Source organism: Chlorocebus sabaeus, chromosome 2, assembly GCF_047675955.1.
Source record: "Chlorocebus sabaeus isolate Y175 chromosome 2, mChlSab1.0.hap1, whole genome shotgun sequence".
Classification (NCBI taxonomy): domain Eukaryota; kingdom Metazoa; phylum Chordata; class Mammalia; order Primates; family Cercopithecidae; genus Chlorocebus; species Chlorocebus sabaeus.
Genome location: NC_132905.1, coordinates 48,085,361 through 48,100,042, shown reverse-complemented (window position 1 = coordinate 48,100,042; position 14,682 = coordinate 48,085,361). Strand labels below are relative to the sequence as shown.

At 38.3% G+C, this 14,682-nt stretch overlaps 1 protein-coding gene across 1 annotated transcript in view; it reads left to right on the top strand.

Moving 5' to 3' along the window:
• The first annotated feature begins 699 nt into the window (after positions 1–699).
• LOC140708624 (POTE ankyrin domain family member G-like) overlaps positions 700–14,682 on the top strand; it is a 28,163-nt gene continuing 14,180 nt past the window's right edge. Inside the window, exons 1-6 of the mRNA XM_073004827.1 lie at positions 700–1,220; positions 5,618–5,732; positions 5,892–6,065; positions 8,923–9,029; positions 10,326–10,463; positions 11,473–11,543. Of these exons, the coding sequence (XP_072860928.1) occupies positions 700–1,220; positions 5,618–5,732; positions 5,892–6,065; positions 8,923–9,029; positions 10,326–10,463; positions 11,473–11,543 (1,126 nt within the window). The remainder of the gene's footprint in view (positions 1,221–5,617; positions 5,733–5,891; positions 6,066–8,922; positions 9,030–10,325; positions 10,464–11,472; positions 11,544–14,682) is intronic.

The window sequence follows — 14,682 nt, the reverse complement described above, 5'->3', positions numbered from 1 at the left end:
CTACCAGAGGCCTCTCCTCGATGGCCTGAAGGCTCGGCCAGTTCCCACAAAGTTTGCCGGGAACGCAAGGCTGTCACTGATATTCGTGGCACCAAGACTTGTGTGCAGGTTGCACACATTGGCCACTGTCTGTGCCACGTGCAATGACGCCGCCTGAGGCGCGCACACCGCACGCGCACGCGCATAACGGCTTGGCTTGCCTGTAACGGCTAGGCCTGGCTCTGCGTTCCTGGCTTGGCTCGACTTTCCTCGCTTGGCTCGGCCTTAATTGCTTTGCTTGGTGTTTCTAGCTTGGATTGACGTTTCCTCCCTCGCGTTCCTTTGCTGGGCTTGACCTTTTCGCTGCTGGGCTTGGCATTCCCTTGGCTGGCTTAGGTGTTTCTTTTGGGCGGTGGGGGGCGGGGGTTGGCCCTTCCTGGGGGGGGCGTAGGGTCACCCCGGGTGGGCGTGGGCTTTCCCCGGCTGGGTGTGGGTTTTCCCGGGTGGGTTGGGCCGGGCTCCCCTGCTGGGGTTGGCAAGTTTTGGCTGGGATTAACCTTTCTCTTCAAACAGATCAGAAACCCAGAGTTTCCTGCTAGTTGGTGAAACTGGTTGGTAGACGCGATGTGCTCGCTACTACCGGCCTCCCCTGGCTGTTCAAAGCAGATGGTGGCTGAGGTTTCTTCAATACCCGCTGCCTCCCCTGGCTGTTCAAAGCAGATGGTGGCTGAGGTTTCTTCAATACCCGCTGCCTCCGCTGTGAAGAAGCCATTTGGTCTCAGGAACAAGATGGACAAGTGGCGCCACCACTGCTTCCCCTGCTGCAGGGGGAGTGGCAAGAGCAACGTGGGCACTTCTGGAGACCAGGACGACTCCACTATGAAGACACTTAGGAGCAAGATGGCCAAGTGGTGCTGCCACTGCTTCCCCTGCTGCAGGGGGAGTGGCAAGAGCATCGTGGGCCCTTCTGGAGACCAGGACGACTCTGCTATGAAGATGCACAGGAGCAAGATGGCCAAGTGGTGCTGCCACTGCTTCCCCCGCTGCAAGGGGTGCGGGGAGAGCAAGGTGGAAGCTTGGGAAGACTACGACGACAGCGCCTTCATGGAGCCCAGGTACCACGTCCGTGGAGAAGATCTGGACAAGCTCCACAGAGCTGCCTGGTGGGGTAAAGTCCCCAGAAAGGATCTCATCGTCATGCTCAGGGACACTGACGTGAACAAGACGGACAAGCAAAAGAGGTAACTGGGCCTGGGCTGGGAGGAGGCGGGACGTGGGGGGATGATGGGGACATACCCCTCCTGGCGGGGTCGGGTCCTGGTTTTCTCTTCCGCAGGCCCCACACCACCCTGGGTGTGGAAACCTCAGAGAGGTCAGGGCACAGGCCCTTTATGAACAGCAGCACAGAAACAAAATTTTAGCTGATTTCCTATCCGATTATAATTTCCCTTATAGAACACTACTAGACTGTTTGAAAGTGACTTAAATCGCAAAATTAAGTCGATGCAGCAGATTATTTTTAATGTACACATATTAAAAAATGTTCTATACATTATAGAAAGGTGTATATTGAGAACTAAGTCCCATAACAGATCAACTTCTGGGCTAAATATTTTTCAAATAAAATCCAATGTGGATTTTATATCAATGTACCCTATGTAAATACGTCCTTTACTGAGGAACCTTACAAGGAAACTGAAATGGGAAGATGGTTTGTGTCATTGAATAGGAAGATTCGTTTTTCTTAAGATGTGAGCTTTTTCTGTGTTTATCACTTTCACATAAGCAAAATAAAAATAGCAAAGTTTTAGCATTTTTACACTGCACATCCTGTATTTTATTGCTGTAATAAATTAATTTTTGGTAACAGAATGGAAAAAGACTTGCTTTTCCAGATATCAAAATGTGAATATGCTATTTCCACAAATTGTTTGCTAACAGCTGAAAAAATATCAGTGAATGGAACAGAATAGGAAATCCAGAAATACCCAAATATATGTAAGAATTTAACACTTGATAATGGTGATGTTTCATATTGATAAAGCAAGATTAATCATTAATAAGTGAAATGCATGCTGTTTGTAGAAAACTAGCTAGATTTTTATGTCACAAAAGTAAGTTCCTGGAGTATAGATTAAAATTTTTAAATATACAAAAGGAGAAAAGTACCAGAAGAAAACACGAAAGCCTATTTATATATGCAACTATTTATTTATTTATTTATTTTTCTGGGACAGAACCTCACTCTGTTGCCCAGGCTGGAGTGCAGTGGCACAATATCAGCTCACTACTACCTCCGCCTCCCGGGTTCGAGCAATTCTCTGCCTCAGCCTATTGAGTAGCTAGGATTACAGGTGCCCGCCACCGCACCTGGCTAATTTTTTGTACTTTCCATAGAGGCAGGATTTCACCATCTTGGCCAGGCTGGTCTTGAACTCCTATCCATGCAATCCACCCGCCTCAGCCTCCCAAAGTGCTAAGATTACAAGCCTGAGCCACTGAACCAAGCATATATATGCAGATATAATAAAATAAGCTCAATTTAAGATTGGGCAAGGTACTTTTTTGCATATCTACCAGTGACCTGTGCACATAGGAAAACGTAGTGTTCCTGGTAAGAGAAGGAATTTAAGTTAAAGAGGAATGAAATACTGTTTTCTATTTAAGTTAGAAGAGGAATGAAAGGCCGGCCGTGGTGGCTCACGCCTGTAATCCCAGCACTTTGGGAGGCCAAGGCAGGTGGATTACGAGGTCAAGAATTTGAGACTAGCCTGGCCAGCATGGTGAAACCCCGTCTCTACTAAAAAATACAAAAAATTAGCCAGGCATGGTGGCATGCACCTGTAATCCCAGCTACTCAGGAGGCTGAGGCAGGAGAATTGCTTGAACCAGGGAGGCGGAGGTTGCAGTGAGCTGAGATTGCACCACTACACTCCAGCCTGGATGATGGAATGAGACTTCATCTCAAAAATAAATAAATAAGTAAATAATAAAAATAAATAAATAAAGGAATGAAATACTGTCTTCTATCCACAAAGTTTGTGAGGGTGAAGAACAGTGGTACTTATGTAGTTGCTGAAAGTTTAAGCTGCTGCAACTTTTCTAACACACTTTGATGATAAGAACCACATGTTAAAAATGTGTATGCCTTTTACCTATCAACTCTATTATACTGAAATATCTATATGAAACAGACACATCTGTTTTTCTTAGTATTGCTTAAAATAGCAGTGTATTCAGAAGAGCTCACATAAAGATTTTATGCAAAAATTTCAGTGCATCCATAGGATGAAATAATATGTAACCATTGAAGGTGTCAGTAGATACAGAGATACGTTGACATGCAAAGATGTACTTTGCTATATGAAGTGAGGAAAAAATCAGTTTGTTATACACCTACACAAACAGAATCTGCTCTTGTGTTACCTGAAAATATGTAGAAAACATAATCAAACTTATTTCTGGGGATTTGTAAGTGAAGTTCTTCCCTTTTTCTTATCTGTGATTTCTGCAATGAATATCTGAAAAGTTTTAGTTAAATTTCACTAGTAATGAAACAATCCTTGGGAAGAGAAGGAATGTGCTACTTGCATAGATACAAATAATTTCTCACATTTTATTATTTATTTTTATTCCTGTGGATAGCTATCTTCTGTGAACTTTTACCCTCTTGAGAAGTAGAGGGTTTCTGTTTACCTGTTCCTGTAGATTTTATTGTATATACATTTTATTATAAAATTATCTTTTCATTATATATAAACATGTGTAAAAGGTATGAATTAATTATTTTATTTTAGTTATATATTTATGAAAACTAAAATAGCAAATATAAATGACCATTGCTATTGTAAATGTATTGCTCTACTCAACAGGAGCATTCTTTAAAAATATTGAACTCCCAAGCTGTGTTTATGCATTCTTTCAATCCGTGTAGTCATCAAACATAAGCCAGACACCTATTATGTAAAAGGCATATTCTACCATCTCTCAGGATCCTTCCGTCTTTGAAAACCTCATATTTACCTGCTGGGCCTGAGCAAGTTGAGAGATTTAAAATTGGGGCATTAGGAGGTAATCTCAATTGAAACTTTTCCTCCCTCCTTTCAAACAAAAGCATTTGTGAAGGTAGACAATAGTAAAAGATAACCCTCCACTACCCTTCTGAAAATGTATAAGTCTTGGGTAAAGACTGTTTTAGTACTTTTAAGAACTAAAATATGGTACACAAGCTGCATGGAATACTATGTAGTCATAAAAGAAAGAATGAGAGCATGTCCTTTGCAGGGACATGGATGGTGTTGAAGGCCATTATCCTTAGCAAACTAATACAGGAACAGAAAACCAAGTACCGCACGGTCTCACTTATAGGTGGGAGCTAAATGATGAGAACGCACCGACACCTAGAGGGAAGCGACACACACTGGGGCCTATCAGAGGGTGGAGGTTGGGAGGAGGGAAAGAAGCAGCAAATAGAACTAATGGGTACTGGGCTTAACACCTGGGTAATGAAATAATTTGTACAACCAACCCCCTTGACACATTTTTACCTATGTAACAAACCTGCACATCCTGCACCAGTACCACTGAAAGTAAACGTTGAAAAAAAGCTCCACAAATAGTTTCATAAATGTGTTTTAAAAGGAGAAGAATTATAACAGTCTTAAATCCTATTATGAATGATTGGAAATATCTAATGTACATACATTGTATAAATCTAAGTATTGATAAAAATGAACCCATGCCATTCATTTGAATTTCAAGCTTTCTTTGGCTTAAAGTTTTTGAAAACCAAAGTAAGAAATAGATAATTTTAGAAATTTGTTTGTGTTTTCACCTCAGCCCTCTTATTCCATACTTCTTTTAAGAATTAAAATTTATCTAAATGCTAGTCATCTGACTGGAACCGCCCCAGACCTGTTATATTGTAACATATTCTACTTAATGTAAGGCACCAGGGATTGTATGATGCCCCATTATTGTGTGTCTCAATAAGGGAATTATTTAAATCCTGCCAATTATAGTTATAGTAAATCATGAATTATAAGTGGTATTTCAGTGTGAGAAATGGTAAAACATAGAGACAATGATCATCTTAGAATCACTAAAATACATCGTTACCTGTAATCTTTAAAACATACCTGAAAGTGTAGGTATAATTGTATCATCTCACTAAATTCAAATGTTGTCTTTAGTGGTATTAGTAAAAATTATAATATCTTACAATTACTGAGCTGTTATTTGTGTTAGGAACTATTCTATATCTTTCGTGTAGAGTCTTATTTAAGCATTACTGTGGTTTCCTCTGAGAAATGGACTCTTTTCATTCCCATTTTATTGATGAGGAAATTGAGAGCCAAAAAGGGTAAGCAACAGCTGGGAAGCATCAGAGCTTCAAGTAGGATTCCAGCCCACGTTGAATGCCACTCAAGGGCTCTGCTCTTCCTATTCAAATAGGCTGCTCTTTCATTCATACAGTGAGTCATGAGGTAATAAGTAGTGTGCTTTCTTCAAAGGGAAAATAAGTTTGTTTTGAAGGCAGAGTAATAGCAGGCTATTCTGTGTTTGTTATTGCATGAATCATTGATGTAGCTGTAGATAGTGCACTACAATTTCCTAAAAAGTCTTCTCACTGTCATAGGACTGCTCTACATCTGGCCTCTGCCAATGGGAATTCAGAAATAGTAAAACTCCTGCTGGACAGAGGATGTCAACTTAACGTCCTTGACAACAAGAAGAGGACAGCTCTGATCAAGGTATGCAGTATTCAACTATATCAGCGTGAGATGGCTTTGATTTCAATACATAGCATAAAAATGAGTTTTCTCATTTAAATGGAACTAGTTGGTGAAAGCTGTGGAATGTTATTTTTAATTCTCAGGACTTATAATTTATTTTTGGTCTAATACTGACAGGCTGTACAATGCCAAGAAGATGAATGTGCATTAATGTTGCTGGAACATGGCACTGCTCCAAATATTCCAGATGAGTATGGAAATACTGCTCTACACTATGCTATCGACAATGAAGATAAATTAATGGCGAAAGCACTGCTCTTATACGGTGCTGATATTGAATCAAAAAACAAGGTATAGATCTACCAATTTCATCTTCAAAATACTGAAATGCATTCATTTTAACGTTGACCTGGGTAAGGGCCAGTTTTCCATATTTGGAAGCTCAAGCATAACCTGAATGAAAATATTTTGAAATGAGTTAATTATCTAAGACTTTATTTTAAATATTGTTACTTTTAAAGAATCATTCGAGGGTACAGTTGTTTTTTTAATGCTCTTGTGGTTTATGTTTTTTTAAAAAACACTGAATTTGTAAAAGGTAATACTTTTTTTTCATTTTTTTCCTGCCAGATTTTTTTTCCCCTAATGAATGTAAAGTGACAAAATTTGCCCTGGAAATAGGTTTTACATTAAAACTCTAAGAAAACTCAAACATGGTTCAGTGAATAGTAATCCTACTACTTTGGCAAGTTCCCCAAAACAAACAAACAAACAAATAAAAAACAGTAATAGATATGAGGTGTTATATTTCTCAGTGACAAGTCTTAAGATATTTCTGATTGTGCATGAGGCAGAAGCGGAAAGGGAAAAAGGCAGCAATCAGAAATATCACGGCCAATTTGGAAATTAGGTAATGGAGGGAAAGACCATGAAGAGGTTTTCCGTGTGTGTGTCTCTGCACGTGTGTGTGTGTTGCTATTGATCATTCATTTGTTTCCTTTGTATGGTGAGACAAGGTTCTTTTCAATTTTAGAGAATGACAGTTTTCAGTTTGGGAGAGGGAGTTAGTGGGTTGTAAACTGCTTAGAGATCAATTTCAGGAGGCCTCTGAGGATCCAGATTGGCAGTGAATAGGTGGTAATGTAGTGGGAAACACTTGAGCAGAGGGAACGACAAGTAATTAACTGACTTAGTGTCCTATTCTGGTAAAAATGGCCAATTAGAGTCTCAACTCTGCTTTCAACTCTAGAATATCTTGATGGGAAGGTGGGCGATAAGGGGTTTATAAGGAACAAGATCAGGTTGGATTTTGAGTTTACTAGACCTTGTTCTACTCTTACCGGGGAAAATTATGCGATATTTTCAGCAAATGAGTCTCTCTCCTTCTCTTTCCTCTTTTTGGCCAAATCCTCAAATGATAAAGGGAATTGGTTATGTGGATGAGAGATGAGACTGAAGTAATCGTCTATTGCACTAGCTTCCAGCTAGAGTTGTGCATTCCATTTACCTCAGGAAAATTTTTAAATAATCCACAAGTCTAGGCTTTCCCCTGAAGATTTTGATAGAGTAACTCTAATAAAGCCTATATATGTACATTTAAAAATGTTTCCTTGAAGCCAGGCATGGTGTTGCATGGCTGTAGTCCCAGCTGCTGGGGAGGCTGAGGTGGGAGGATTGCTTGAGCTCAGGAGTTCGAGTCTAGCCTGGTCAACATAATGAGACCCTGTCTCTAACAACAACAACAACAAATTTCTCAAAATCTGGATACATTCCTGCTTAAGAACCATGAATACATAAGTGTAATATGTAAATTCTTTTATCTCAGAAACTTAAGATATTTCTAGAAGAGTTGGAGTTGGATATGTGCTAATTCCTTTAAATCTTTCCTTTCCAATAACATTAATCTAACTTTTTGTTTGTTTGTTTTTGAGATGGGGTCTCAATCTGTTCCCCAGGCTGTAGTGCAGTGGTGTGATCACAGCTTACCACAGCCTTGACCTCCCCAAGCTCAGGTGGTTCTCCAATCTCAGTTTTGGTTTTTTTTTTTTTTTTTTTTTTTTTTTTTTTTTTTTTTTTTTTTTTTTTTAGTAGAGATGAGGTTAATGCCATGTTTTTCAGGCTGACCTTGAACTCCTGGGCTCAAGCGAATCACCCGCCTCAGCCTCCCAAAATGCTAGGATTACAGGTGTGAGCCACCATTCCTGGCCAAGTCTGACTTTTATATGTGGTTGAGACATTAAAATGAATATTATTGGCACTATCTATCAGCTTACAGAATAATACCTTTTCCTTTATACCTTCAGTTATTCCCTGCCATTCAGAAAGTCTTTAGAAATTTGCAGTGAGTAGTCTTTCATTAAGTAGAGAATGGCCCTCTCAGGATTTTGTGTCTCTTTGTTCAGTTATTCAAGTGCTTAGGTCAGTAAGTCATTGTTAAGAGCAGAGTTTTCTCAATTAGAATTGTAGCGAATTCTAAACCTTTTTTAAAATCAACTGAAGCTGTATTGTGGACTATCCATTATGTCTCTTATGTTTGCAGAGCTTTGACATAATCAAGATGGCAGGTTTAAACACTAAAAACCATGGAGTTATTAAGAAAATACAGAAATTCTGTTAGTTTCAGTAATCCTATGAACTGATGATTTAGTTAACAATCTTGAAAAAGTAAATACAAATAGATTTTAAATGAATGAAATGGACAAATTCTTCAAATGGGCAGTAGGAGTATTAATAGCAATTTTTATTGCACATTGGAGCTTGAACTTTTGGTAAAACATGTGAAACTAAAGAAATATTTTACATTCAAATTCTTGCTTTATACACGAGAATTTTGTCTTAGGGTTGGATAATATAGAGATAAAAGATACATCCCCTGCCTTCAAGAAGCTCTTTGTTTAAATGGAAAAAAAATCATCATCCAAAAGTGCCATGCCAAATGCTGGGTTAGAAGCAAAGAGTCTTGGAAGCAGTAAATGTTGAAAGTGAGTTTTTGAGATGATCAGAGTTGATGTGGTCAGGCAGCGAAGGGGTGTTTCCAAGGGAAGCAGCAGCATGTGGGAAAGCACAGAAGAGTGAGATGGAAGCAGCTACTTTTGATTTACTTTCTATGAGTGTAAGTCCATGGGATCTTATATAAAGTTTCCAGTTCAGTTGAGAAATACATAATTTTTTGAATTACATATTGTTTTTCTTTTATATTGTTTTACAGCATGGCCTCACACCACTTTTGCTTGGCGTACATGGACAAAAACAACAAGTGGTGAAATTTTTAATCAAGAAAAAAGCTAATTTAAATGCACGTGACAGATGTGGAAGGTATAGTTATTTCTTTTAATCTGTATGTTGTTCGAGATTGATAGCAGTCACTCAAGTCTTGGGGCATAGTGATCAGTATCAACACAAATCAGTTAAGTAGAAAAAGAATTATTTGGACTGGGCAACATGAAGAACAGTTTTAGTAGGATTCATCTTCTCTTATTGTATTGACTGATGTTATTTGTTGTATGATGTTTTTGGTTAGATGATATTATGTGAGCTAAAGGGATTTCATGCTAATTTTATGAAATGTGAACTTTAGCTTTTAGTTTACTTTATGACCCAGTATTGAACTTCTTGACCTTTTCTAGTAGTTTTTAACCTCTGTGTCTTATATGCTTTTCTGCTAAATATGCTGCATGAAACATAAATAGGAGTTGAAAATCCTTTTTTCTATTCAATGATTCTGCTTTAAGTTGCCTTGTTTGAGGAATATTAATGTTAGCTTATCCCTACTTGACAATTAATTGCTATTCCCACACACTGTGGGTCCAACAGCTTTTTCCTTTTTTATTTCCAGTGTATTTTGATGGTTTTATTTTTAATTGGTATGGAGAGAGGGAGTGAAGATAGTTTTAAGTGGATACACTTTTCCTTTAATGAAGGCAAGCCGTAGGTGGGTGATAAAGAGAAAAGAGCTAGGCTTTGGATTCACACAAGACTGGGTTTAATCCCTAGCTTTCTTACTTGGTAAGTGTGTGACCTTGGGAATCTTATTTACCACCAAATGTGTTGTCATATATGAAAAGTAGGAGAATATATCCTTCAAATTGATTGTGCATAAGTAAGGAAGATATATATGGCATTTAATTCAGTGCCTAGCACATGCTTATTGGCATCATTAACTGAAACGCCTATGACTGTTCTTACCATTATTATTAATATTACTGCTTTCAGCAAGCAGAGAGCTCTTACTTATCTTACCCTCTAGCTGATTTTCTATTACAGCATATCAGTCTAGGGAAGCTGTAAGGAAATCTTCACTCATAACTTTGTCCACTTCAGATAAGTGGCCCTAGCATTGTTTCTTGCCCATTGAAAGACTTTAAATTAATGTCTTCTACTTTGCAATACCTCACAGAGATAAGAGGTTTCCTTGTTGTCCCTTCCTTAAAATCTTGTTGGTATTTTACAAAGATGAACACTTAAACACCCAAGTGCGTATGTGTTTTAGTGCATGTAAATCTTTAATTCTGCATGGACAGGCAAGATGTTAAGTTGATAAAGTATATCAAATTAGCTTTTAAAATAAGTTTATTACAGTTCCTAAGGGAGAAATTGTCTCTGTCATTTTAGAAATGCTCTGATACTTGCTGTACGTTGTGGATCAGCAAGTATAGTCAGCCTTCTACTTGAGCAAAATATGGATGTCTCTTCTAAAGATCTATCTGGACAGACGGCCAGAGACTATGCTGTTTCTAGTCATCATAATGTGTAAGTGTTTACATTAAAAGGCGAGTTAATGCTAAATTGAGGTTTAAAATAATTATAACAATAGCATCTTACATATCAGGTGAGATGTCATAGTGCGGTTCAGCTAGTTTTAGAGTGGCAGTCAGTTAGTCCCCTGCATCAGCCAGAAATCAGAAAAAAAGCAAGACAATTTAGAAGTACCAATGGATACAGGATTCTTTATCTCAGGACTTTTAAGACCTTGATACTTAGAGATCCCAACATTGTTCATTTCATCCAAGTATAACACCTATGGATGGGATTAAAAAACAGTGTCATATCTTTCATTTTTCTGATTAGTTATTTGTGTCTTGAAATGTCCAGCTTAACAGAAAGCCTTGTACTGTCTTCTGGAGACTATTTCCTACATACTCCTTGGATTTTTCAATAACTGAAGGGATTCACTAAATCCAAGGAAGACAGTCCCTTTTATCAAGTCAGAAGGAGGAGAATAAAAAGGACATTCCAGTCATTCTGATCTTTCCCTTGTTTCTGTTGCTGCGTTGTTGCCACTCAAACTGGTCCTGCTGTGCTCAAACTGGTCCTTTGCTTTACTATTTCTCTGAGCATTTAAAAAATGTTATCTTGTTAAATCTTTATAACAACCTAGTGAAATAAGGCAGCAAAGTCCTCACTTTGTTGAAGAAGACATTGAGCCTAAGACAAGGAAGTCATCCAAGAACAAATAGCTGTTCATTATGGAGCTAGGACTTAAGCAGAGTTGGAATGCTTTCTATTATGTCATGCTAATGCAAGCTAATTTACTGGGTCACACTGCTCTCGATTTATGAGCATTTCACCCTACATTTTTGTCGTCTTTACTTAGAAGCTTCAAGAGAAGTTTGTAGAATGTACTCATAAGTGGATGGGATAATACTGTTAAGTTCTGATATTATGATATTGTTTGAAATACTCTAAGAATTTTACATTTGGTAAGTTTTTTACATCAGTATTAAAATAGTAATTTGGTTTATTACATTTTTATACATAGAATTTGCCAATTACTTTCTGACTACAAAGAAAAACAGATGCTAAAAATCTCTTCTGAAAACAGCAATCCAGGTAACACTTGTGATAGTGAATTACTTTAGGTCAGTTGTCCGCAATCTTTTTGGTACCAGGGACCAGTTTTGTGGAAGACAGTCTTTCTATGGGCTAGGGGAAGGTGGGGATAGTTTCAGGATTATTCAGTCATGTTATGTTTATTGTGCTACTTTATATTATTATTACATTGTAATATATAATGAAATAATTATACAACTTACCATCATGTAGAATCTGTGGAAGCTCTGAGCTTATTTTTCTGCAACTAGATAGTCTCGTCTGGGGGCAACATGAGACAGTGACAGATCATCAGGCATTAGATTCTCATATGAAGCACACAACCTAGATCCCTCGGATGGGCAGTTCACAACAGGGTTCATGCTCTAGTGAGTATCTAATGCTATCACTGATCTAGGAAGGGGCAGAGTTCAGGCAATAATAGGAGCCATTATTACTGGTTGGCTGTAAGTACAGCTGAAGCTTCCCTGGTTTGCCTGGTGCTCACCTCTTCCTGTGTGGTGTGGTTCATAATAATCCATGGACTGCTACCGGTCTGTAGCATGGGAGTTGAGGACTCTTCTCTGAGTGGTCCTATCATAGATAAAAAAGTAAAAGTAAGGAACTTTTGATCTCAAAAGAATGCTGAAGCAAAGTTATGTTACATATGCTTGTCCCAACAAGGTCTCACTATTACTGACTTCATTCCTCCTCATTTGAAGTTGGAAAGAGACACATTTACTTTGTTGGAACAAGATGTGCTCTTCTACCTGCTGGTTAGTTGTCATGATAACAGCAATTTTGTTAGAACAAATGCTCTGCTACCATTTGCCAGAAGATTGTCGTAATATTGCTCAACTCTAGTCTCAGGAGATTATAATAAAATTAGAAAAATGTTTCACAATAACAAAAATGCTAGTATGCTACCTGGTTGTGGACACCTAATACATTGTATAACCCAAACGGTATGAGGACACCTTTAATTTAGCCATCAATTTATCAAAGAACTTTTGTAAGTTGGGTTTTGTAAGTTGCAGGAGATAAAGATGGAGCAGATGTAGTTTTGATCCTTAAGGTGCTCATAATAGAGCTGTCTCTATTTCATTTCTGTGCTTTTTCAATAGAATTTACATAGAAAATATTTCCATTTATGTTTTCACTTCACTTAACAGATAACTATCGAATGTCTTTTAGATACTAACCATTTTTCTAATGCAACAGAACACAACAGAACACAATTAAAAATACAGACAGGAGCTTGTTATTATCATTGTCATTTTTTTTTATTTTACTACTTTATTCAGTTCTTACTGTGTACTAGATGCCCACTGGAAGCTTATAATTGATTATATATTGATTATGTGCCAGACATATGTGATGAGGAATGAAAGTTTTGGTAAAAAAAAAAAAAAAAAAAGTAGGTATGATTCAAGGGAAGCATGCAGAGTGAGAAGAATTTTTCTAGGTAAAGCAGCAGAACAATAATGTTTGACAGAAGGAACATGCAACAAGATTGTGTGTTGGCCAGAAGGAACATCTAAGGAGATATGCCTGTTTGGCAGGAAGAGCAGCAAGTGCAAAAGACAAGATGTTTGAGTGAACTTTGCAGGGTTTCTGAGCACTTCACTTTTGCTAGCACCAAAAGTGTGAGATACCAGAGGTTGGGAATGAGGCGAATACTTACCTAAGGCAAGTTTATGACAGACTTTTTAATACTACAGAAATGAATAGGTTTTATCCTGTGGGCCATGGGAAGTTTACCAGGTAGAATGCTTTGGACTGCAAATACTGATGAGCAGTGGTGAAAACAGTAGGAACCAGAGTTGTTTTGTTTGTTCAGTGATATCCTAGGGATCCCTCTTGTCCCTCTTTCTGTGCTGTCGACAGTGTTTTATTCATGTCTCCTTTCATGGTTGGGTAATCTGCAACAGCTCCAAACATCTTGTTCTCACAACACAATATCTCAAGGGCTTCTTTCCTTCACCTGTGTTTTCTAAACAGGGAGAAAACTTAGAAGCACATAAAGGGCTTCCTGTAACATTTCATTGGCTGTGTTACACTACCTGCTCATTCCCCAACCAGGCACTGGGAATGCAAATACGTGATTAGCTTAGAATTAATGTTTCTCTTTCTGAGGCTGAGGAGGGAGATTGGGATAATAAACATCCCAATAGACTAGTGTTTCTTCTGCAAGAAAGACTAAGGAATGTATTGGTAGGGAGCCGACAATGTTTGCTGCAGGGGCTCATTGGAGACATTGGAGCAGGGGAGTCACAAGATTAAATTTGAGTATTAAGGCATTCTGGTTATGGTGTAAAATGGGTTAGCAAGCTTTTCCTGTAAAGGACCAGGCGGGAAATACTTTAGACTATGTGGTCTCTGTCATAACTACTTACCCCTGCTGTTGTCTGCTGTTGTAGTGTGAAAGTCATCATGATTCTGTGTAAGCAAACAGGCATGACTGAGCTCCTATAAAACTTTATTTACAAACCATAAGGCAGATTTAATTTGGACTGTGGCCTATAGTTTCCTGGGATTGGTGGAAGGTTACCATGGAAAGAAACCAGGAGACAAAGGAAGCTTTTGCAATAGTCAGCTATAGTTTCCGTCACACATCCTTGGACTAGTATCAATGTATTATAAGGTTTTCACCCATCCATGGTGGAATAAAGTTAGGAATCTCAGTTACTCATTTTAATATGTTGGTCTTTGTTTTTATGGTGTTATGCCTTTTTGTTTTGCTTAATTTTTTTCATGTAAGAACTAACATTAGTAGTTGATGGTTTTCTTTTAAATAGAAGCCATTTTGTAAATGTTTATGTTCCCAGTGGCAGTGGGAATATAAAGCAGAGGCAGAAGAGAGGTATAGTCTATAGATTTAGTGATAATTGAATGAGAAAGGCTTGGGGGACTGAGAGAAATATCAGATGATTTACAGGTTTCCAGGTTGTACACTAGTATTTAACCTGGACATGAGGAAGGAGTAGGAAATTTTCTGGTGAATACAGAAGAGCAAAGAGCTGCAGGTCAGCAGGAATGACCATTTTTTTCCTATGCATGCTTAATGGAATATTCATGTAGGATATTTTGAGTAGGTAATTGGATAACCAGCATTTATAACTCACATCCTACTAGTTTGACTCTCAGTAACAAGATGTCA